General features: G+C 45.3%; 1 protein-coding gene across 1 annotated transcript in view; it reads left to right on the top strand.

The window, feature by feature from the left end:
- The window catches only part of LOC148442409 (uncharacterized), a 41,580-nt gene extending 19,698 nt beyond the window's left edge, over positions 1–21,882 (top strand). The window contains exons 5-9 of the mRNA XM_088463974.1: positions 3,404–3,511; positions 7,303–7,410; positions 10,860–10,958; positions 12,950–13,054; positions 18,770–21,882. Coding sequence (XP_088320100.1) covers positions 3,404–3,511; positions 7,303–7,410; positions 10,860–10,958; positions 12,950–13,054; positions 18,770–19,083 — 734 coding nt within the window. The 3' untranslated portion in view covers positions 19,084–21,882. The remainder of the gene's footprint in view (positions 1–3,403; positions 3,512–7,302; positions 7,411–10,859; positions 10,959–12,949; positions 13,055–18,769) is intronic.
- Positions 21,883–23,411: the final 1,529 nt, after the last annotated feature.

The following is a 23,411-nucleotide window of genomic DNA, read 5'->3' on the forward strand; positions in this document are numbered from 1 at the left end:
ATTTGGATGAAGGGCAGCTTTTCACACTGGGGGTGGGTGAAGAGCACCCCTGAAGGACAGAGCACCCCCTGGACAACACAGCACTACAGCCAGCCAGCCCCTATGGACAAGAGAACAGCCAGCCCCTATATGGACAACAGTAGCCAGCCAGCCCCTATATGGACAACAGTAGCCAGCCAGCCCCTATGCATATGGACAACCGTAGCCAGCCAGCCCCTATGTATATGGACAACAGTAGCCAGCCAGCCCCTATGGTCAGCGTCCGCAACAGCTCCCAGCTCCCTCCCTCTTCACAGTAACCAGCCAGCAGTACTTTATTATTTATAAGTAACGCACAACACTGACAACAGTAGCCAACAGCTCCCAACTCACTATCTCTGCACACTCCACAGTCAGAATGAAAAATGGCGGCAATCACGGGACCTTTATAGAGTTCAAAACCCGCGAGAATCCGACAGCGGGATGATGACTTTTTGCCTTGTTCCGGGAACAGAGACTGGCGGGAAAACCCGAGCCGGACTCTGTTTGTTCCCGGCTCGGATTGGGGGGGTTCGGATTTCGAAAATCTGAACCTGCTCATCCCTAATAAATAAATAAATATATATATATATATATATATATATATATATATATATATTATATATAAATGTGTGGCTTTACGTGTCCTTAAATGTCACCAGGTGGGATTTTTAGGCACCACTAGATTACCTAACATTTTCCCTAATAGAGATAATACCTGCGGGGATTTCCAGAGGCACACTGACCACATTTGTCGGATCTGGGATTCTAACAACAGCCGAGGATACTGCTAATTGAATCAGCTTCCACAAATTAGTTGGTCCGATAATTGCACTTCTGGGACTTGTGGTTCAACAGAGACTTATCTATCAATTCAATAGAGAATGTGTATTCAGGGTTAATTTGAACTTCTAGTCAAACCTTATTAAAGAGGCTTATTATTACCAGCATGGTGAATGTCTTATAGGGGTATATTACTACTAGCTGATGTACCTGGTTTCATCTGGGGAGACCTTAGATATTTACTGTTTCCATATCCATCTCAGCTCTACAATAACACATTTATCCTTCACCTCTATAGTAATGCATCCCTTCCCTCCAGGGCCGGCTCTAGGGGTGTTCGACCAGTGCGGTCGCACAGGGGCGCCACCCGTAGAGGGCGGCACCCCTCCCCAGCATCCCGATTTCAGTGGTACTGTCCCACTGTTCCACCCGCGGGCTGAAGTGGCCCGCGGGTGGTCAAATCGGGAGGCTGGGGACCCCCACCGCCGCAGCTGTGCGGCAGTGCCGGACCCCCGGAGAGTGAATGGATGCCGCGCGCATGTGCGCTGCAACCATTCACTGACGGGTGAGGGCTGGGGGAAGCCCAGCCAGTGACGGAGTGCTTGGCTTTACCCCCAGCCTCACGTTATTTGGAGGCGTGCCATGCGGGCACGCCTCCAAATAACGTCACACAGGGGGCGTGACCTATTGTAATTTGGCCACGCCCCCAAATTCGGTTAGGGCGCTCTCCCAAGAGCCGGCACAGGGTGCTCAGAACCCTGGAGCTGGCCCTGCTTCCCTCACTGCTATAGTCAGACATTACCCTCCCTCTCCTGTATACACATTTCACTACTTCACCTCTGCAGTAACACATTAATCCTTCACTTCTATAGTAATGCATCACTGCTGTCGTAAGACATTACCCTCCCTCACCTGTATATTAACACATTCCACTCCCTCACCTCTGTAGTAACACATTATCCTCACTCTCCTCTGTAGTAACACATTTTCCTCCCTCGTTGTGTTGTAACACATTCAAAATTTCCCTCCCTCACCTGTGTAGAAATACAATCTTTCCCTCACATCTGTAGTAACACATTACTCTTTCACATCTGTAGTAACTTATTCCCTTCCCTCACCTCTAGAGTAACACATCCCCTCCCTCACCTCTGAAGCAACATATTACCCCCACTCACCCCTGTAGTAACACGTTCCCCTCCCTCACCTCTGTAGTAACACATTCCCCTCCCTCACCTCTGTAGTAACACATGACCCCCTCTCAGCCCTGTAGTAATACATTTCCCTCCCTCGCCTATTTAGTAACACATTTCCCTCCCTCACCTGTAGTAACACATTCCCCTCTCTCTCGCTCTGTAGTACGATTTTGACATTCCCCTCCCTCACCTGTGTAGTAACACATTCCCCTCCCTTACCTCTATACTAACACATTCCCCTCTCACTGCTGTTGTAACACATTCCCCTCCCTCATCTATGTAGTAACACATTCCCCTCCCTCACTATACAACTGCCAGTGATGTTTGGCAGCACTTGGTGTGACAGTTGGTGTTTGAATATGAACTGTGCTACAGCCACGATAAGCCAGCCAGTCAGGACATTGCACAGAGGGAGGAAACATTTTAGCCCTTTTACCCCCTTAGGAGTCGAATTTAAAAAAATGTCTTCGTAGCGGGCACCTACGTCATGGAAGGAATATAATCCCCGATTTTCATGATTCTAGGTCCAGGTGGTTTGGGCTGGGCGTTGAGGAGTCAGTCAGGACATCTGATTTTCTATATTTATAGATATGACATTTTTAATGACTATACTATTTATTATATTGACTTATATATTATGAGTGTAATTAAATCGGTACTAATTTTATAACATTAAACATGTCTTGATCTTTTACTGCCCTGACCAGTGCCATACACTGTGTATATACCAGACTGTCCTTTTTTACACATACAGTACAGTAGGTGTAGTTTTGGACATTACATTAGACATATATTATAAAACACGTACAGTAGACATTTGTTTATTAGCGCTGGGGAAATTCTTTTCTCTTTATGAAAACGTAACAAATACTCAGATACTTCTTGGATAGACGACAGGATAGTTTATAGCTGGAGACGTCCTGAATTCCTCCACGGTAACCTGCTATATGAACACAATGAAGCAGTGACATGCCTTGTTTTCAGTTAAACTGGGCTTTTCCCTACTTCATGAATAGACCCCTCTATCTCGCTCTGCGGCGTGTGTACTGGAGATAGCCTGGTGCATACTTCACATATTCCCAACACCAAGCTTTGTATATTCTGACCCGGTTATACATTATCCAAGGCAACGATTTAAGTTTCAGGAAGAAATTCATTTGGGAAGAAAATTTCCATTTAGCAGAGAGAATAATGTTACAGGCTGACCCAGGGGTGGATCGCTCCTCACTTGGGGAAAGGTGTCCACGGAAGTTATAATGAGGGGCGCAGTCAGTATCCATGATACAGAGAGATGTACAGTAACTAAGAAGACGTGCAGAACATTAATCAGTGACACGGTGCCTTGGGATTTTGCATTACCTCTTTACATTTGCAGCCTTTGGATGAATTTGATCATTAATCTGTTACAGATAAAGGACAGGGGCGGACGGCTGAGGCGGTATTCCAGGCCATCACATACACAGGTTATCTCCTTGGATCCCTCTGTGAACTCGCTGCGGTAATAATATCCCGGATTGGTAAGTGTGATGGATGCAAATAACTAGACTATACCTTTGCAGCTTCTCCCTACACCAGGGGTGGGGAACCTCTTTTCTGCTGGGGGCCATTTTGATATATATAATATTATTTGCGGGCCCGTTGCAGGCCACGCCTCCTCTGTGTGATGTCACACGGGGGCGGGGGCACAATCGCAGATGATTACAGCAATGCCTGGAACTTTCTGAGGATGCTCCGGTGAGCTGTAAGGGCAGCGGTGTGACCATCTGATGCATCCGAAGGACGCTCCAGGTGGCACTGCTGCATAGATTCTGGCTGCAAGTCACCATTCTAGGCACCCTGTAAGCCAGATGAGGCTAGCAGAAAAAAGCTCAGAGGACCAGACTAAATGATTCCGCAGGCCTTATACGGTCCCCGGGCCTGAGGTTCCCCATCCCTGCCCTACACCATGCACTAAACGATCGCAAAATAATTATAGTAAGTTACCTTCAAGCAGTTTGCTGCCGGGGGTATAGCGTCTTCATTATATCCCACACTTTGGTGGCCACTGATATAGCGCTTCACCCCTCTGCGCCCGGCTCACATGTAAAAAGCAATCAGGCGCCTCTCTGGACATGTGTAATAGGAGATGAGCAAATTAGAGCACTGGGATTAGTAACGCGTCATGTAATCTATACAGACTGAGCAAATATTGTGGTCATTGGAATTGTGCCTGTCACTGTGATAAGCCTTAGTACTATTGTCCACTCTGATTCCCGGAGACTAGAACCTGCCTCCCACAGACACGTCTCACAACTCTACATACCTCTCACGTAGTAGTTGCTCTTAGGTGAAGTTCTATTATAGTATAGGTGGGCTAGTGATTGCTGCCTTATAGTGATCCATTTGGCTACCATTGTTTACTTAGATAACTAGAGGAAAGAGGGCCCTGCTCGCAAGCTTACACTTTATAGCAGTGGTTCCTAAACTGGGTGCCGCTTCACCCTGGGGTGCTGCAGACTACTGGCAGTGGTGCCACGGGTTGGTGGTCCTGGACCAAATTAAATGATTTATAGTCCATGTTATAGGCAAAACCAGTGCTGGTCCCTGCCAGGTCTAAAATGCAGTACATGGACAGACTAACCCTAAAGGTGCGTATCCAGTAGACCAAAAAAATTGAGCGAGTGAACGATTACGACATTGTAATTGTTCAATCGTTCATTAATCGGTCATTAATTGTGCAGTAGAATGCCAAAAACGACCAGCGATGCGCACTCCCACTGGCTGTTTTTGGCAGAGCCGTAACTAGACTTTTTGGTGCCCGGTGCCAGAAAGAGCATTGGTTCCCCTCTCATTTTTCAAAGGGACATAATGCACCCAAAAAAGGGCCATGGCCTTATGGGTAAGGGCCAGGGAAGAGATAGGGGAGGCCAGGAGATGCTGGGGATAAATAGGGACATAATATAGTGCACCTGAGAGAGGGCCATGGCCTCATGGGGAAGGGCCAGGGAAGAGATAGGGGAGGCCAGGAGATGCTGGGGATAAATAGGGACATAATATAGTGCACCTGAGAGAGGGCCATGGCCTCATGGGGAAGGGCCAGGGAAGAGATATAGGAGGCCAGGAGATGCTGGGGATAAATAGGGACATAATATTGTGCACCTGAGAGAGGGCCATGGCCTCATGGGGAAGGGCCAGGGAAGAGATAGGGGAGGCCAGGAGATGCTGGGGATAAATAGGGACATAATATTGTGCACCTGAGAGAGGGCCATGGCCTCATGGGGAAGGGCCAGGGAAGAGATAGGGGAGGCCAGGAGATGCTGGGATAAATAGGGACATAATATTGTGCACCTGAGAGAGGGCCATGGCCTCATGGGGAAGGGCCAGGGAAGAGATAGGGGAGGCCAGGAGATGCTGGGGATAAATAGGGACATAATATTGTGCACCTGAGAGAGGGTCATGGCCTCATGTGGAAGGGCCAGGGAAGATATAGGGGAGGCCAGGAGATGCTGGGGATAAATAGGGACATAATATAGTGCACCTGAGAGAGGGCCATGGCCTCATGGGGAAGGGCCAGGGAAGAGATAGGGGAGGCCAGGAGATGCTGGGGATACAAAGGGACATAATATAGTGCACCTGAGAGAGGACCATGGCCTCATGGGGAAGGGCCAGGGAAGAGATAGGGGAGGCCAGGAGATGCTGGGGATGAAAAAAGAGGAAGCTACAAGCAAGAATGATAATAAACAGAAATGTGACAGGCCTAAACAGCGCCCCCTGCCCTGCGCGATGGCACTGGCCGCACTACCCTAGCTACGGCCCTGGTTTTTGGCATCTATCATTGCCTGAACATGCAGGCCAGTCTGCCGATAACGACAGGTTGGGTATGTTCGGGGATGAGGGAGGGTCTCTGCACTGTACGATATATCATTCAGTGTGGGCACTTTATCCACTGCAAAGGATGATGAACGATTGTAGATAAGCACGTGTAGCAGATACGCACTTTAAGGGCGACAGATAAGTGACTTAATTTAATATTTTTTTCCCTGAATTTCTCAATAATAAACGTTTGGCCTAGGGGTGGAGTGAAAACAATTCTGATACTTTAGGGCGCGGAGAGTGAGGAGACTTTGGGAACCACTGCTGTATAGGACAGATGGAGGGTGATACATAGGGTAAGTGCTATATATTACATACTGGGTTATGCAGATGTCAGTGGGAATATTGTATATATGATGCAGTCACATTGGGTTTAGAAAGTTAATAGGCTCTAATTTATTGAGTGTTCGTTTAGCAAAGTTAGACGATTGCACAATCCAGCGTTTTGGGTTGAAACATATTTAAAATAAATAAAAGAAATACACATTTTTGCTGCCAGCAACAGCTGCAGCTTCGTACGTAGGCGTTATGGGTCCCATCTATCTGGGGGGGAGGGGGACAAACTGGGGAGAAACGTAATGGCCTCTGATTTTGAATCTGATGATTTTGCAGCGAGTTTCCAGTTGCTGTATGTTATTGTGGTAATAAACGCAAATCCGCCAGAGTCATTCGCGATGTGATGTAAGGCACCGTTCAAGTTCTTGCAGTGTTAAAGTGAAATATGTCACCTAATGTAATCGGCGGCGAGTTTGCAGCTTGATTGAAATGCGACAGTAAAATGTTGCTGCGCAAAAGAGGTTTCTGGTCAGTAAGAGAGCTGCTAATGTCCCGTCTGCTCCCGAGGGTTACATAATGAGATGTGTGTATATATATATACTCATGGTGCTCCCCCCTGTCCCCTTCCCAAACAAAGTGAGGCTATAATTGGAGCTTCAGCGGAGGCTGGGGTTGTGGGAATCCAGGGACAGAGACCATGAGGTGCCTCCAGTTACCAGCACTCGGTAGTAACCGCTAGGGCTGGTAACACTATAGCCAGGTGGGCACACTGTGAGGGATCAGCCTCCCATAGTTCCAACAAACCCTAGGGCTGATACCTCTAGGGAAGTGGTGCTCACAAATAAAATAACCAGCCCTGTCCTGAATGTGCCCCTTAGGTGGTGGGTGTGAGGTTAATAAATATATTTCAAATAATTCATTTGCGGTCACCTTTTGGGTCATAGCTGGAGAGGGGCACAGCTAGCTCTATCATGCCCAATTTAAATTGCTGCCAGGGTATGCTGGCCCTTTGGAGAACCACAAGTGCTAGCATGGCCTGGGAGACAGGGCCCACTATCATGTGTATTGCATCTACACCAGATACAAAGTTTTATATTATAAAAAGACTCCCCCCTACACCCCTCCTTCCCCCTCAGATCTTTCATGTTCAGTAACCAGGTTGTATTCTGATGCATTTCAGGTGATTTTATTCCTGGTCCCTGGTGTTATATTCCCACTGCTGTGTTCCTATGTCTTGTCTTGTGCAGGATCCCCTACTTCCTAGAGAGATATAAAGACATACCCTCACGTAAGTATTATCCTACAGTATATGTGTCCCCGTACATTCTCCTACATGTGTCCCTGTACATTATCCTACGTGTGCCCCTGTACATTATCCTACGTGTGCACCTGTACATTATCCTACGTGTGCCCCTGTACATTATCCTACGTGTGTCCCTGTACATTATACTACATGTGTCCCTGTACATTATCCTACCTGTGTCCCTGTACATTCTCCTACATGTGTCCCTGTACATTCTCCTACATGTGTCCCTGTACATTCTCCTACCTGTGTCCCTGTACATTATCCTACATGTGTCCCTGTACATTATCCTACGTGTGCCCCTGTACATTATACTACATGTGCAGTAATAGGTTCGGTATACCATGTATGTGATATCTTATATTGCATAGTGATAGGTTGAATATATAAAATGTATGTGATATGTTATATTACATAGTAAAAGATGCAGTATACCATGTATGTGATATGTTGTTATTACATAATGATAAGTGCGGTATAACATGTATGTAATGTGTGATATATTACATAGTGATAGGTGCTGTATAGCATGTATGTGATATTACATAGTGACAGGTGCGGTATATGAATGTATTTTGATTTTACATAGTGGTAGTAGGTGTGATATACAATGTATGTGATATTATATAGTGATTGGTACAGTATACAATACATGTCATATGTGATATTACATACTGATAGGTGCTTTATACAATGCATGTGATATGTGATATTACATAGTGATAGGTATGGTATACAATATATGTGATATTACATAGTGGTAGGTGCAGAATACAATGCCTGTGATATGTGCTATTACATAGTGGTAGGTGCAGAATACAATGCATGTGATATGTGATATTACATAGTGATAGGTATGGTATACAATGTATGTGATATTACATAGTGATAGGTGCATTATTCAATGCATGTGATATGTGATATTACATAGTGATAGGTATGGTATACAATGTATGTATGTGATATTACATAGTGGTAGGTGAAGAATACAATGCATGTGATATGTGATACATAGTGATAGGTGATTTTACATAGTAATACGTGTGGTATACAATGCATGTGATATGTGATATTACATAGTGGTAGGTGTGGTATACAATGTATATGATATGTGACATTACATAGTAATAGGTGTAGTATACACTGTATGTGATATTACATAGTGATAGGTGCGGTATACACTGTATGTGATATTACATAGTGATAGTTGTGGCAAACAATGTATGTGATATTACATAGTGCTAGGTGTGGCATACAATGTATATGATATGTAATATTACATAGTAATAGATGTGGTATACACTGTATGTGATATTACATAGTGCTAGGTGTGTTATACAATGTATATGATATGTGATATTACATAGTGGTAGGTGCGGTATACAATGTATGTGATATTACATAGTGGTAGGTGCGGTATACAATGTATGTGATATTACATAGTGGTAGGTGCGGTATACAATGCATGTGATATTACATAATGGTAGGTGCGGTATACAATATATGTGATATTACATAGTGGTAGGTGCGGTATACAATGTATGTGATATGTGATATTACATAGTGGTAGGTGCGGTATACAATGTATGTGATATTACATAGTGGTAGGTGCGGTATACAATGTATGTGATATGTGATATTACATAGTGGTAGGTGCGGTATACAATGTATGTGATATTACATAGTGGTAGGTGCGGTATACAATGCATGTGATATTACATAGTGGTAGGTGCAGTATACAATGCATGTGATATTACATAATGGTAGGTGTGGTATACAATGTATGTGATATGTGATATTACATAGTGGTAGGTGCGGTATACAATGTATGTGATATTACATAGTGGTAGCTGTGGTATACAATGTATGTGATATGTGATATTACATAGTGGTAGGTGCGGTATACAATGTATGTGATATTACATAGTGGTAGGTGCAGTATACAATGTATGTGATATGTGAGATTACATAGTGGTAGGTGCGGTATACAATGTATGTGATATTACATAGTGGTAGGTGCGGTACACAATGTATGTGATATTACATAGTGGTAGGTGTGGTATACAATGTATGTGATATTACATAGTGGTAGGTGTGGTATACAATGTATGTAATATGTGATATTACATAGTGGTAGGTGTGGTATACAATGTATGTGATATTACATAGTGGTAGGTGCGGTATACAATGCATGTGATATTACATAGTGGTAGGTGCAGTATACAATGCATGTGATATTACATAATGGTAGGTGCGGTATACAATGTATGTGATATGTGATATTACATAGTGGTAGGTGCGGTATACAATGTATGTGATATTACCTAGTGGTAGCTGCGGTATACAATGTATGTGATATGTGATATTACATAGTGGTAGGTGCGGTATACAATGTATGTGATATTACATAGTGGTAGGTGCAGTATACAATGTATGTGATATGTGAGATTACATAGTGGTAGGTGCGGTATACAATGTATGTGATATTACATAGTGGTAGGTGCGGCATACAATGTATGTGATATTACATAGTGGTAGGTGCGGTACACAATGTATGTGATATTACATAGTGGTAGGTGTGGTATACAATGTATGTAATATGTGATATTACATAGTGGTAGGTGTGGTATACAATGTATGTGATATTACATAGTGGTAGGTGCGGTATACAATGTATGTGATATTACATAGTGGTAGGTATGGTATACAATGTATTTGATATTACATAGTGTTAGGTGTGGTATATAATGTATGTGATATGTGATATTACATAGTGGTAGGTGTGGTACACAATGTATGTGATATTACATAGTGGTAGGTGCGGTATACAATGTATGTGATATTACATAGTGGTAGGTGCGGCATACAATGTATGTGATATGTGATATTACATAGTGGTAGGTGCGGTACACAATGTATGTGATATTACATAGTGGTAGGTGTGGTATACAATGTATGTGATATTACATAGTGGTAGGTGTGGTATACAATGTATGTGATATGTGATATTACATAGTGGTAGGTGCGGTATACAATGTATGTGATATTACATAGTGGTAGGTTTGGTATACAATGTATGTGATATTACATAGTGGTAGGTGCGGTATACAATGTATGTGATATTACATAGTGGTAGGTGCAGTTATACAATGCATGTGATATTACATAGTGATAGGTATGGTACACAATGTATGTGATATTACATAGTGCTAGGTGCGGTATACAATGTATGTGATATTACATAGTGGTAGGTGTGGTATACAATGTATGTGATATGTGATATTACATAGTGGTAGGTGCGGTATACAATGTATGTGATATTACATAGTGGTAGGTGCGGTATACAATGCATGTGATATTACATAGTGGTAGGGGCGGTATACAATGTATCTGATATGTAGCCTAATGGATTTCTCCTGATGTTTATCCCTTAGGTGTAACCTTTATCTGCGGTCTGTTCACACAGACGTCCGATTTCCTCTTCGTACCTGCGTTCTGCGGCTATATGATATACGTGTTCAGTAATGAGCATTGTGAGTAATACGCATAGAGCGCCATATACAATATCTCTCTGTATTACTGTCGGGGGTAATGTCACTGTCTCTACATCCTGTATGCATCACTTAGTGACTGGGAATTATTTATCCGCTATATCATGAATATGTTACAGCAAATGATGGACTCGCTGTCCTGTGTCTGTCTGGTAACAATGAGAACATCCAACAGGCTGAGGCTGATGAGTATAATATAAATTACACTTACACACAGGGGCTGACGCAGAGCGGGCACTACGCCATTTGGTCTGGCACATTTTATATATATTCACATGGCGCATTACCAGTAATGAGCGGACACACATGAGCAATTGCAGAGTCGGCCGCATTATTGTCACAACAAGCTTTATATAGGGGCATGTGAACGGACATACAATTACTTGCAACAGTGTGTCAGAATAGCGTCCCGCTAACGCATTTTGTCGCAGACCATGTGACTTTTTCAAAGGTAGTTGGGTGGTCTAAATTGTGCCTTTTACTAAATTAATAAAGTAAAAGGCACAATTTAGACCTCCCAACTACCTTTGAAAAAGTCACATGGTCTGTGACGAAACGCGTTAGCGGGACGCTATTCTGACACACTGTTGCAAGTAGTTACTGATCCATGCTTCACCCACACTGATTCCGGATACAGATAAATGGACAGTGGATCCTCAGCGTCCGGCCAGCCGTAGATACTCCGGATAACCAAACGTGACTCAGGACACCACAAGTAAGGGGGGCCCCCATTATGTCCTACCGGATTCCCGTGAGTACGTATTAGTACAACCGAGAACGTGTTCATTACTAGAAATACGCGGAGACGAGCGTGCCAAGTAAGGCTGAGGGTGTTTGTCTGTTTGACCGGCTATTTATATATTTTGCACTAAGAACCGGTATAATCATCTCTGTAGTTAGAGGTGTCTGTGAGCACCCCTTATTTTATATATATATATATATATATATATATATATATATACACTCACAAAGGAAGATCCGTGAGTGTTAATAACGTTGCATTATAGAAACTCCGGCATATGCAAGTTATCCTCCTCCCCACATAGGAGGAGACGCGCCAATCCACAAGTTAATCAAAGTGCATATATATATGGACACTGGCGTCATACATTATTCCATGTGATGCCACTTACACAGAGTGGGGAGACCCTGTGACCCTACTGTCTTAGACTGTGTTTATTAGGGAGGGTCTCCCATTGGGAACTACTTATTACCGGACTGTCTGTGGTGATTGACATTATCTAGGAGCGTTTCACCTAGAATATGCGCAAAAGATTTGCTTTCGCTATTATCAGAGTATGAATGGATTTTAGAGATCAGTGATATTATCATCTGTATATCTGCAACATTGATACTGTATTCATGTTATGTTTATTGCTTATTCTTATATGTGATAAGTGGGGTTAATAAATGTATTATTTATATTTTATATGTCATATCTTTTTGTTTTTTTGTCCAGCTTATTATTATCGTGTATACTTATTAACATACCCACAGTTGTTGTTTCTTAGCGGGGTATTATATAGTGGTAGCGCAGACTATGGTTTATGTTTACTATGACGCAGTCACGCCCGTCCTGATTAGCGGAGTGTCGGGGCGGGGCTAATGTTAGTGTGGCCCCAATTTCCATCCTCCTAATGTATGTTGGGACCGTTATTCACCCTATGAAGTCACGGAGAGCTGGTGACCTGACTGAGACTATACGCTGCCATTAGTGGAGTCTAGTTTGAATAGTTTCACTAGTAAAATGTTACTAATAACCATTAGGGATATGTAAATAATAGTTACAGCAATGGAGGCAGACATGACTGCACCGCTGGGGTCTGTGTTGGTGACATCTGCCATATAAGGCACCTGTAGTGTTACCTGGGATGTACAGTATACAGTATGTACAGTAAGTGTCTCCCATATCTGCATCGGTGACTTATTCATTCCTCCCAGTTCCTGACTCGGTCCCTCCTTGTTCGTTGCAGATAGCGGCCCCTGCGGACTGAGGGAACGGGACAGACAGCGATGGAGCTCTGCTGCTGCCAGTTATGGACTCGTCTGGATTATTCTATCTGCTGTCTTCTATGGATGTGAGTCCATGTTGTGTGATGCATAGGACATTGGCGGGGAATATAGACCCTATGAGAAAGTGTTGGCGGGCGCCCAGGCCCAGTGTACTTGTAGGTAGGAATTAAATTTATAGGACAGATAATATTTACTAATGCCCAAATTATGACCTCCAGGTGATGTAACACTAAGCAGCTATCGTGTAGATAATGCTGACATAGGATGTCTGACTCTGTATAAGAACGGAAAGGTGCGCAGAGACTGATGACGTGCATCGCTCATGGCATAATGGGTAGATAACACGATCTCACGTACTTTGAACGTCTAATGACTGTTGGCGCTCACAGCGGCAGCCAGCGGTGAATTACCAAAATACTTGCACTGGTGAATTGTTGAAGGGCGGCAGTTGTATAAAGTATAGTCAGGATGGACCAGCAGACAAATAACCGGCCCTGAGCGCAAGGCCTGTGCTTGTAAATGGATGCTGGATGCTGGAGCAGAACGGAGAGTGCACACAGAGTTATACACATCTTATAGTCATCAGTGTGATCTCATCTCTCTGCCGTCTGAGTCTCTCTGCGGTCTGAGGGCCGGAATCAGCAAGGAACGCAGTTGCCAATACGCATGCAATCGGTCGATTAATTCGCATTGCACATGTGTATTCATAGTAATTGTGATGGGAACTGCGTTTGCAGAGGCTACGCAGATTCAAAGCAGAGTGATTGACAGGAAGCGCCGTTTCTGGGTGGTGATGGGGGTTGGTCGGGCAAACGCAGGTGTGCCAGTGCGTTGCAACGCCGTGGCAGGGGTGTGCATGAATTATCCACTGTAACACCATACGCAGCCAGAGGCCTCATAGCGTGCGCAGTAGTTATCAACTGTGGTCTGAGGGGTATGCAATCGGGAAACCGACTGCCTAAATACCGGCAGCCGGCTTCCCGACTGTCATATCCAGGCAAGGGTGAAATGCCAGGCGTCTAGATGTAGACGCCCGGCATTTCCCCGACGCCGGGAGACCGGCGCCCGACATCCCGATCGTAGTGATGCTGGGCGCCGCAAGCGGACAGCCGTGGGGGGGAGGGCTAGGTTTAGGGCTCCCGGGGGGGACTTAGGGTTAGGCACCCCCCCGGGAGGGTTAGGGTTAGGCTAGGGGGGGGGAGGGTTAGGGTTAGGCACCCTCCCGGGGGACTTAGGTTTAGGCAGCGGTGAAGGGGGTGGTTAGGGTTAGGCACTTAGAGGGGGGATTAGGGTTAGGCACTTGGGGGGTGGTTGGGGTTAGGCACCCCTAAGGAGGGTTAGGGGGTTTAGGTTAGGTTAGACAATACTTACCTATCCACGATCGGGATTTCCAGCGCTGTCGGGCTTCCGCTGCCGGGATCTCTGCTGATGTCGGGAATCGAACCCATGCGGCCGGCGGTATTTCATACCAATTCCGGTCTGAGTGACTGATTCAGCAATAATGCAAATGCAAAGGAGGTGTACGACACCATCTGCTGTTTTTGCGATCCCGGAGGTGGCAGGTTGGGATCACCATTCCAACAATTGATGGTGGATGGCGCCAGACTGTCCGGCTTGCGATCCCAGGAGACTCTGTACATCCACGCAGTCCCTGGGCTAGCCACTCCTGGGAAAAACTGGGTGGACACGTCCCGTTTCCAGGAACGCTGGCTGCCTCCAAGGGCTTGCGTGCTCTTGGCAGGATCCATTCTATACACTCTCAGAATGGGACCTGCACTCGTGCAGATTCCCGATAATCATAAATCTGCGTTCAGCGTGCACTGCAGAATCCGGTCCTGACACAGCTCTGCGTATTGTGCTGTATTACTGTGTTACTCCCCCTGCTGGCTACACCGCTCAGTTATACACCTCGTGTAGTAATATGTGTCAGTGGGATCCAGTGTTACTTTGTCTATATTGTCTTGTTAACCGAAACCATATGGCATGGGATTACAAATAGTTGGAAAACCTAGGAGCCAGTTGAAAAGTTTAGAGGCCAGACCACTGTGCCCATCTAAAATATATGAAAACTTGTATAGACTATTACACATGCCCCTATAAAACCCTTCAGACCCCCCCCCAACATGCCATAAGACTACCACATGTGCCTCTTACATGGCCCCAAATTCATAGTGTGCCACTCACAGAAGTGCCCCCTATTGTGTGCCACACACAGGAGTACCACCTATTTATAGTGTGCCCCATACAGGAGTGCCCCCTATTTATAATGTGCCCCACACAAGAGTGCCCCTTATTTATAGTGTGCCACACACAGGGTGCCCTCTATTGTGTGCCACACACAGGAGTGCCCCCTATTTATAGTGTGCCCCACACAGGAGGGCCACCTATTTATAGTGTGTCCCACACAAGAGTGCCCCCTATTTATAGTGTGCCACACACAGGAGTACCACCTATTTATAGTGTGCCCCATACAGGAGTGCCCCCTATTTATAGAGTGCCCCATACAGGAGGGCCCCCTAATTATAGTGTGCCACACACAAGAGTGCCCCCAATTTATAATGTGCCACACACAGGGTGCCCTCTATTGTGTGCCACACACAGGAGTGTCCCCTATTTATAGTGTGGCCCACACAGGAGGGCCACCTATTTATAGTGTGCCCTACACAGGAGTGGCCCCTATTTATAGTGTGCCACACATAGGGTTCCCTCTATTGTGTGCCACACACAGAGGTGCCCCCCAATTTAGTGTGCCCCACACAGAAGTGCCCCCTATTTATAGTTTGACCCACACAGGAGTGCCCCCTATTTATAGTGTGCCCCACACAGGAGTGCCCCCTATTTATAGTGTGCCCCACACAGGAGTGCCCCCTATTTACAGTGTGCCCCACACAGGAGTGCCCCCTATTTACAGTGTGCCCCACACAGGAGTGCCCCCTATTTACAGTGTACCCCACACAGGAGTGCCCCCTATTTATAGTGTGCCCTACACAGGAGAGCTCCAATTTTAATAAAATTATTGCGGATGGATTATTTTTTCACGGTCAGCAGTCCTCCAGCCCCCCATCAGTCACTCTTCTACTCCCCGCTGGCAGTGCTGCAGCTCCTTGGTGGTCACTACTCTTAAATGCTGGTAGTATTGCAGCTGCCTTTAGCCCGGTCACTATCCTCCCTGCAGCCGGTCACCCTACAGCTTTCCACATCCTGGTTACTTTCCTCTCTGCTGCCGGCCGCACTACAGATCTCCATGGCCAAATCATTCTCCTTCCCTCTGCCTGCCACGTTACAGATCTCCATGGCCAAATCATTCTCCTTCCCTCTGCCTGCCACACTACAGATCTCCATGGCCCAATCATTCTCCTTCCCTCTGCCTGCCACGTTACAGATCTCCATGGCCAAATCACTCTCCTTCCCTCTGCCTGCCCTGTTACAGATCTCCATGGCCAAATCACTCTCCTTCCCTCTGCCTGCCACGTTACAGATCTCCATGGCCCAATCACTCTCCTTCCCTCTGCCTGCCGCGTTACAGATCTCCATGGCCCAATCACTCTCCTTCCCTCTGCCTGCCATGTTACAGATCTCCATGGCCCAATCACTCTCCTTCCCTCTGCCTGCCGCGTTACAGATCTCCATGGCCCAATCACTCTCCTTCCCTCTGCCTGCCATGTTACAGATCTCCATGGCCCAATCACTCTCCTTCCCTCTGCCTGCCATGTTACAGATCTCCATGGCCAAATCACTCTCCTTCCCTCTGCCTGCCATGTTACAGATCCCCATGGCACAATCATTCTCCTTCCCTCTGTCTGCCACACTACAGATCTCCATGGCCAAATCATTCTCCTTCCCTCTGCCTGCCGCGTTACAGATCCCCATGGCCAAATCATTCTCCTTCCCTCTTCCTGCCACGTTACAGATCTCCATGGCCAAATAATTCTCCTTCCCTCTGCCTGCCGCGTTACAGATCCCCATGGCCCAATCACTCTCCTTCCCTCTGCCTGCCGTGTTACAGATCCCCATGGCCCAATCACTCTCCTTCCCTCTGCCTGCCATGTTTCAGATCCTCGTGGCCCAATCACTCTCTTTCCCTCTGATGCCCGGGCTGCAGCTCCATGCAGGCCAGTAAAGGTGCCCTCTTGCCAGCTGCTGGCAGTGCAGCAGGGAGACAGACGGGATCTACAGTCTTGCAAGCAGTTGCTACAGTAATTGGATGTGACAGGTGCACGTTCCTCCCCGTGAGAAGTGTGCAGCATCCCGCCCACTCCTGTAATTACCAATAGGAGCGCTTTGTAACTGATTTTTTTTTCTTTTACGATTAGCTTTATTTTCAAGTTTTCGGCAGTACCTGGCTGTAGTAAAATCTGGTCGCCAGGACTAAAATCTTAGTCACCAGGGCGACTGCCCAGGATTTGTCGAGCCCAGTTCTATGGGGTCACGTCAAATTTTTTAAACTTAATTTCACTCTTTGTTATTCCTCTCTCCACCCTTTACATGAATTACGATGTTCCCGTACCCCCCTGTGCTCCTGGCGTCAATATTTGAATTGAGTAGAGGCCACGGTTTTATTGCGGTAGGACCTCTCTCAGCCCCTCAGCTTGCTGCATTATTTTACCTTTTCTGAACGTATCAGCTTGATGATTTTTGGTGCCGAATGTTAGGTGTGATAATGGTAGAACAGGCTACACCGGGGCTCAGCTACGGCGTACCACAAAGTAATTCCCGCTATCTAATTTAATTAAGGACCACAAGTCAGGAAACGAGACAAGTTAACTAATAACCAAGTGTTTGCTCTTTCATCCAATTATATCCTAATCAGATGGTCCAGCCTATCGGTAACCAGAAGACAATTAGCAAAAACAAGTTTCTGTAGGGCCGCACTTCTTTATGTATCCAAATTGGGGGCTCCGTCCGGCAGTTCCCCTCACACCCCCATGGTTAGTGCACACCGGGCCTGATTTTGAACCTCACGCACGGTCGGACGCAGTGGAGAAATTATTTATTTTGTTCTGCAAATGCGTCTGTCACATGTGCACATCCTGAATGTGTTCATACAGAGTCACAGTTGCGACATTGGACCCGTGTACGGAGAAGTGTATTGAAAATATACCGGGCATTTCTGCGTGGTGACATGGTGGTGACTTAGTGCATGCCCGTCTTATGGGCGTGTCGCATGTTGATGATAGTGGCTGCATACACAGATGCCCAATCACTCACAGAGGTGGCGTACTCGGACGGAGGAACAGAGCTGGCGCAACTTCTGATGGTACAACAAAAGGTCATGCACCGATCGGTATTACATGGCGCACAGGCGTCTCCATCCTTATACATTTGGATGCACGGATGTACACAAGGGAAGGGCTACGTAGTGGCATTTACATAAACTCACAGACGGGCGACCGCCAATAGCCACAACCACGGCACGTCTCATAATCAGGCGCACAATGCTCAGCAGCGTAGATTTATGCTGCGGCCTGCGAACAGAAATAGTTTTTCTTTTAACCAGATTCCGTAGAGTGTGATGGGCGGATGGGAAGGAAGAATACGTCATATACACCATACTGTATGCCCGGTATATACATTATGTACTGTGGCCATCCTTATAGCTTAGCGTCACACGCGGTATCGCCGCACGGCAGCACCTTCTTCGTTGGTTCTTGTTTTGGATTGTGGGGGAAATACTCCATCACTTATCAGCTCGATGAAAAGTCTGCATACAATTCCGAAGTGCGTTTTACCTTTTATCTCCTTACCTTTAGAGGTTTTAATACATTTAATATTTTTAACAGGTATCGTAAGGAATGAAAAGAAGGAAGAGTGTGAGCTGACAGAAGTGCGTTACGCGCTTGTGCCCCCTGTACTTGGCGTAGGGATCCCAGATGACGCACCAAGTGATACAGGAGAACCCGAGCAGATCCCCCTCCCTCAAGAACATTATCTAGAGCTGAGCGTGGAAACCCCAGATGAGAGCCTGGGAACACCAGGAGGGGTCCCTGCCTGCGGGGGTCCTCTGGATGCTGAAGGGGCCCCAGGAGAAAGCTGCTCTCTGATAGTGGAATCGGAGGAGTTGTGCTGTCACAGGGATCGAGTAGCAAATGGCTGATGAATGTGCGCTAAGGTTTTTTTCAGGTCTAATATTCTACCTTATTAGGGTAACACCTCCATCACAGTGAGGGAAATATACAGGGAGGAGACGTCCGGAACCGGAGGGTTCCCTCATTCAGAGCTCAGTCAGGAAGGTGAAATCATATATTGTCACTGATACTCCATCGTATTACTGTGTGTTTCCTCTTCCTTCTCCATGGAATCAGATCTAAGGGGTAAATCTCTGTCCCGGGCCTCACTTTCTACAGGTGTCTTTCTCTCCCATTGAGGATACTGGAGTAAAGGAACTCCCAGTAGTCTGCCACCATAATGTGCTCAGAGCTGCTAATCTGATTGCTAGTACAGGCATATGAATTAGGCAGGCAGCATGAGATCCGCACCCACATGACCACAGTTCCAAATAGTCTGACTTTCTGTCCTCCCAGGAAACGAGCAGCAGAAGAAGAGCCTGACTTTCAGCCATGCCTGGTGTAGGAGGAGTGGGCCGGACTCCAGAGCTGGGACATGAGTTCCGGACTCTGGTTCTGGTGCCTAGTTGCTGGTGGATGCCAGAGGCCTCCACACAGAGGAGCGGGCCAGACCATGGACCTGGTAAGTGAATCTCATGATGAGGCGTGTCCTGGACATTCATCATATTAAAGAAATGAGTAGTTATTGTACAATTTTCATTTACTGTATCCTAACAAATATATAAAAGGCTGGAAGTTCAAGATGGGACCCCTACAGGCCATGGATGTGAGTAAATATCTCATGGATGGGTGTGCCTATCAGGCCATAGATGTGAGTGAGTCTCTCATAGATGGTGGGGATACTGAATGGAGACTGCTGATACAACAAGGTTTCTAGACAAGGGCAATATTCGCTCTTTCACAGGCCTAGAAAGTCCCACGCCCAACAGGTTCTATGCAAACTAGAAGATTTTCAACAACTGTTTTATCTTCAGGAAAAGTAACAGCAACATATTGGAGCCTCTGCACGGAGAAAAAGATAAGGGCCTGGCAGTGACCACACTCAGAGCACAGATTTCTGCCTCAGGGAGGTTTAGCAGATGATTACTTGGTGCTTTTTTTCTCTGTCCTACCTTGGCTGAAAAGTATGATTAACCCCTTAGTACTTGCTGCCATAGAATACGTTGAGGAAACATAAATAAAACTAATAGCTAGTCCCACTTCCTCATCCTGTCCTGCATACCGTGTGCCTGGGTCTGCACAGATGTGCACCACCACAAGATGGAGGTACTGTAGCCAGTGGTAAGATGTTTGTGCAATCCACATGTTATCACTATACTGTGACTGATTACTTCAAAGCTAGATTTTGCTTAAACAGTCAGTGCTGAATTGGCCTTACAGGTATGCAGCAATTTGTGAGCATAAAGGAGTTTCACCACACCAAAGGTGAAAATCACCTCAGAGGTGATTGTGTAATGTAATCAGGGGGACACCATTAACGCATTGCCGGTGACTATAGAGAGCATCAGTTATTGCTCCAAACTACCAGTGGTGCTGTGAGGATGAATCAGGGGTTGAATCAAGGATTTATGAATAGCATTGCTGTCACTACCTCGTTCCCGGGCGCAGAGGAGTATGCGTTACATGATGGGTCAGATGTGTAATTAAGGGCAATAGATATATAAAATTGATATTTACATATAAAAGGGTTTTTTCTTTGTCAGTGACACCCAATGAACTGTATCAAAGGGCAACTGGGCAAGTTAATTTTACACTTTTTCATTTTACGCCCCGTTTAGAAGGTGAAACCACCCAAATAGATAACACATTATTTGTAGATCCTCTTCCTTCCTTTCTAGTTAGCACAAGAGAGCGATGGAGGAATTGTAGAATTATATCAGGTAATGTGATGGCAGGAAATTCACAATTAATAGAAGTCCACTTGTTGTTTTTTTATTTATCCTCTGAATTTTTGGTATATCTTTTAAAACGTTTTTGTAAAACGGGCTGAAAATTCAGAGGGCCGGACCTGTAAAAAACCGAGCTATCGTACATTGATAAGAATGGCAAGGCTGGGGAGAATGAGAAACGTCGCTGCATTCGTCTATTGATATGTGATCATCTTTTTACCTGGGGCGAAGCGTTTCTAGTCACCCCCCATGGACGTTCCCTGGAGAGAGCCATACACAGCACTGCTGGCTACTGAGAGAGGCCATACACAGCACTGCTGGCTACTGAGATAGGCCATACACAGCACTGCTGGCTACTGAGATAGGCCATACACAGCACTGCTGGCTACTGAGATAGGCCATACACAGCACTGCTGGCTACTGAGAGAGGCCATAGGTAGCCGAGTAAGAGACCCACATAGGGCCACAGATGGATCCTGGGGACTCTATAGCTTGGGGAATGGGGAACCTCAGATTATTAGGATGCTACATTTTATTGTAACTTCAATAAGAAATTGTCAGTTTCGGTTGGAGTTCCCCATGAAGATTTTATTATGTATAGACACTGATGTCAGAGAAGACATAGTTACTGTTTCATGTCTTTATTATTTCAATCGTACTGTAATCAATTATTAAATCTAAAATACTGTAATCATTTATTAAATCTAATATACTGTAATTATTATTTACTCTAAAACCATCATACTGTAATCATTTATTATGTCCAACGTGCTGTAATTGGTTTTAGCTGTGTGCAGAGAAAACTGATAAACGTTATGTACTGTAGATGGGTTCATTTTGTACTTGTATTGATGTACAGCCTCATCCAGCACATGGGTTCTGTGAATGTTGGTTTTATATATCAGATTGTGTAATAAAAATGATATTTGGACAAATTCATGGTTGTGTCGTGTACAGTATTATGTAAATAAAGAGTAACTGTATTGTTGGGGTGTTCTTGTGACTGTTTCCGGATCAGCACAGCTACGGCTGAGAAAGAATGAATGATAAAGATATTTTATTATGTGCTTCTATACCTCAGTGACTATGTGCTTCTATACCTCAGTGACTATGTGACTCTATACCTCAGTGACTATGTGCTTCTATACCTCAGTGACTATGTGACTCTATACCTCAGTGACTATGTGACTCTATACCTCAGTGACTATGTGACTCTATACCTCAGTGACTATGTGACTCTATACCTCAGTGACTATGTGACTCTATACCTCAGTGACTCTATACCTCAGTGACTATGTGACTCTATACCTCAGTGACTATGTGCTTCTATACCTCAGTGACTATGTGCTTCTATACCTCAGTGACTATGTGCCTCTATACCTCAGTGACTATGTGACTCTATACCTCAGTGACTATGTGCTTCTATACCTCAGTGACTATGTGACTCTATACCTCAGTGACTATGTGCTTCTATACCTCAGTACCTATGTGCTTCTATACCTCAGTGACTATGTGACTCTATACCTCAGTGACTATGTGACTCTATACCTCAGTGACTCTATACCTCAGTGACTATGTGACTCTATACCTCAGTGACTATGTGCTTCTATACCTCAGTGACTATGTGCTTCTATACCTCAGTGACTATGTGCCTCTATACCTCAGTGACTATGTGACTCTATACCTCAGTGACTATGTGCTTCTATACCTCAGTGACTATGTGACTCTATACCTCAGTGACTATGTGCTTCTATACCTCAGTACCTATGTGCTTCTATACCTCAGTGACTATGTGACTCTATACCTCAGTGACTATGTGACTCTATACCTCAGTGACTATGTGCTTCTATACCTCAGAGACTATGTGACTCTATACCTCAGTGACTATGTGCTTCTATACCTCAGTGACTATGTGCTTCTATACCTCAGTGACTATGTGACTCTATACCTCAGTGACTATGTGACTCTATAGCTCAGTGACTATGTGACTCTATACCTCAGTGACTCTATACCTCAGTGACTATGTGACTATACCTCAGTGACTATGTGCTTCTATACCTCAGTGACTATGTGCTTCTATACCTCAGTGACTATGTGCCTCTATACCTCAGTGACTATGTGACTCTATACCTCAGTGACTATGTGCTTCTATACCTCAGTGACTATGTGACTCTATACCTCAGTGACTATGTGCTTCTATACCTCAGTACCTATGTGCTTCTATACCTCAGTGACTATGTGCTTCTATACCTCAGTGACTATGTGCTTCTATACCTCAGTGACTATGTGACTCTATACCTCAGTGACTATGTGCTTCTATACCTCAGTGACTATGTGACTCTATACCTCAGTGACTATGTGCTTCTATACCTCAGTGACTATGTGACTCTATACCTCAGTGACTATGTGACTCTATACCTCAGTGACTATGTGACTCTATACCTCAGTGACTATGTGCTTCTATACCT

The sequence above is a fragment of the Taudactylus pleione genome, unplaced genomic scaffold, assembly GCF_031769625.1.
Source record: "Taudactylus pleione unplaced genomic scaffold, aTauple2 ptg001536l, whole genome shotgun sequence".
NCBI lineage: Eukaryota > Metazoa > Chordata > Amphibia > Anura > Myobatrachidae > Taudactylus > Taudactylus pleione.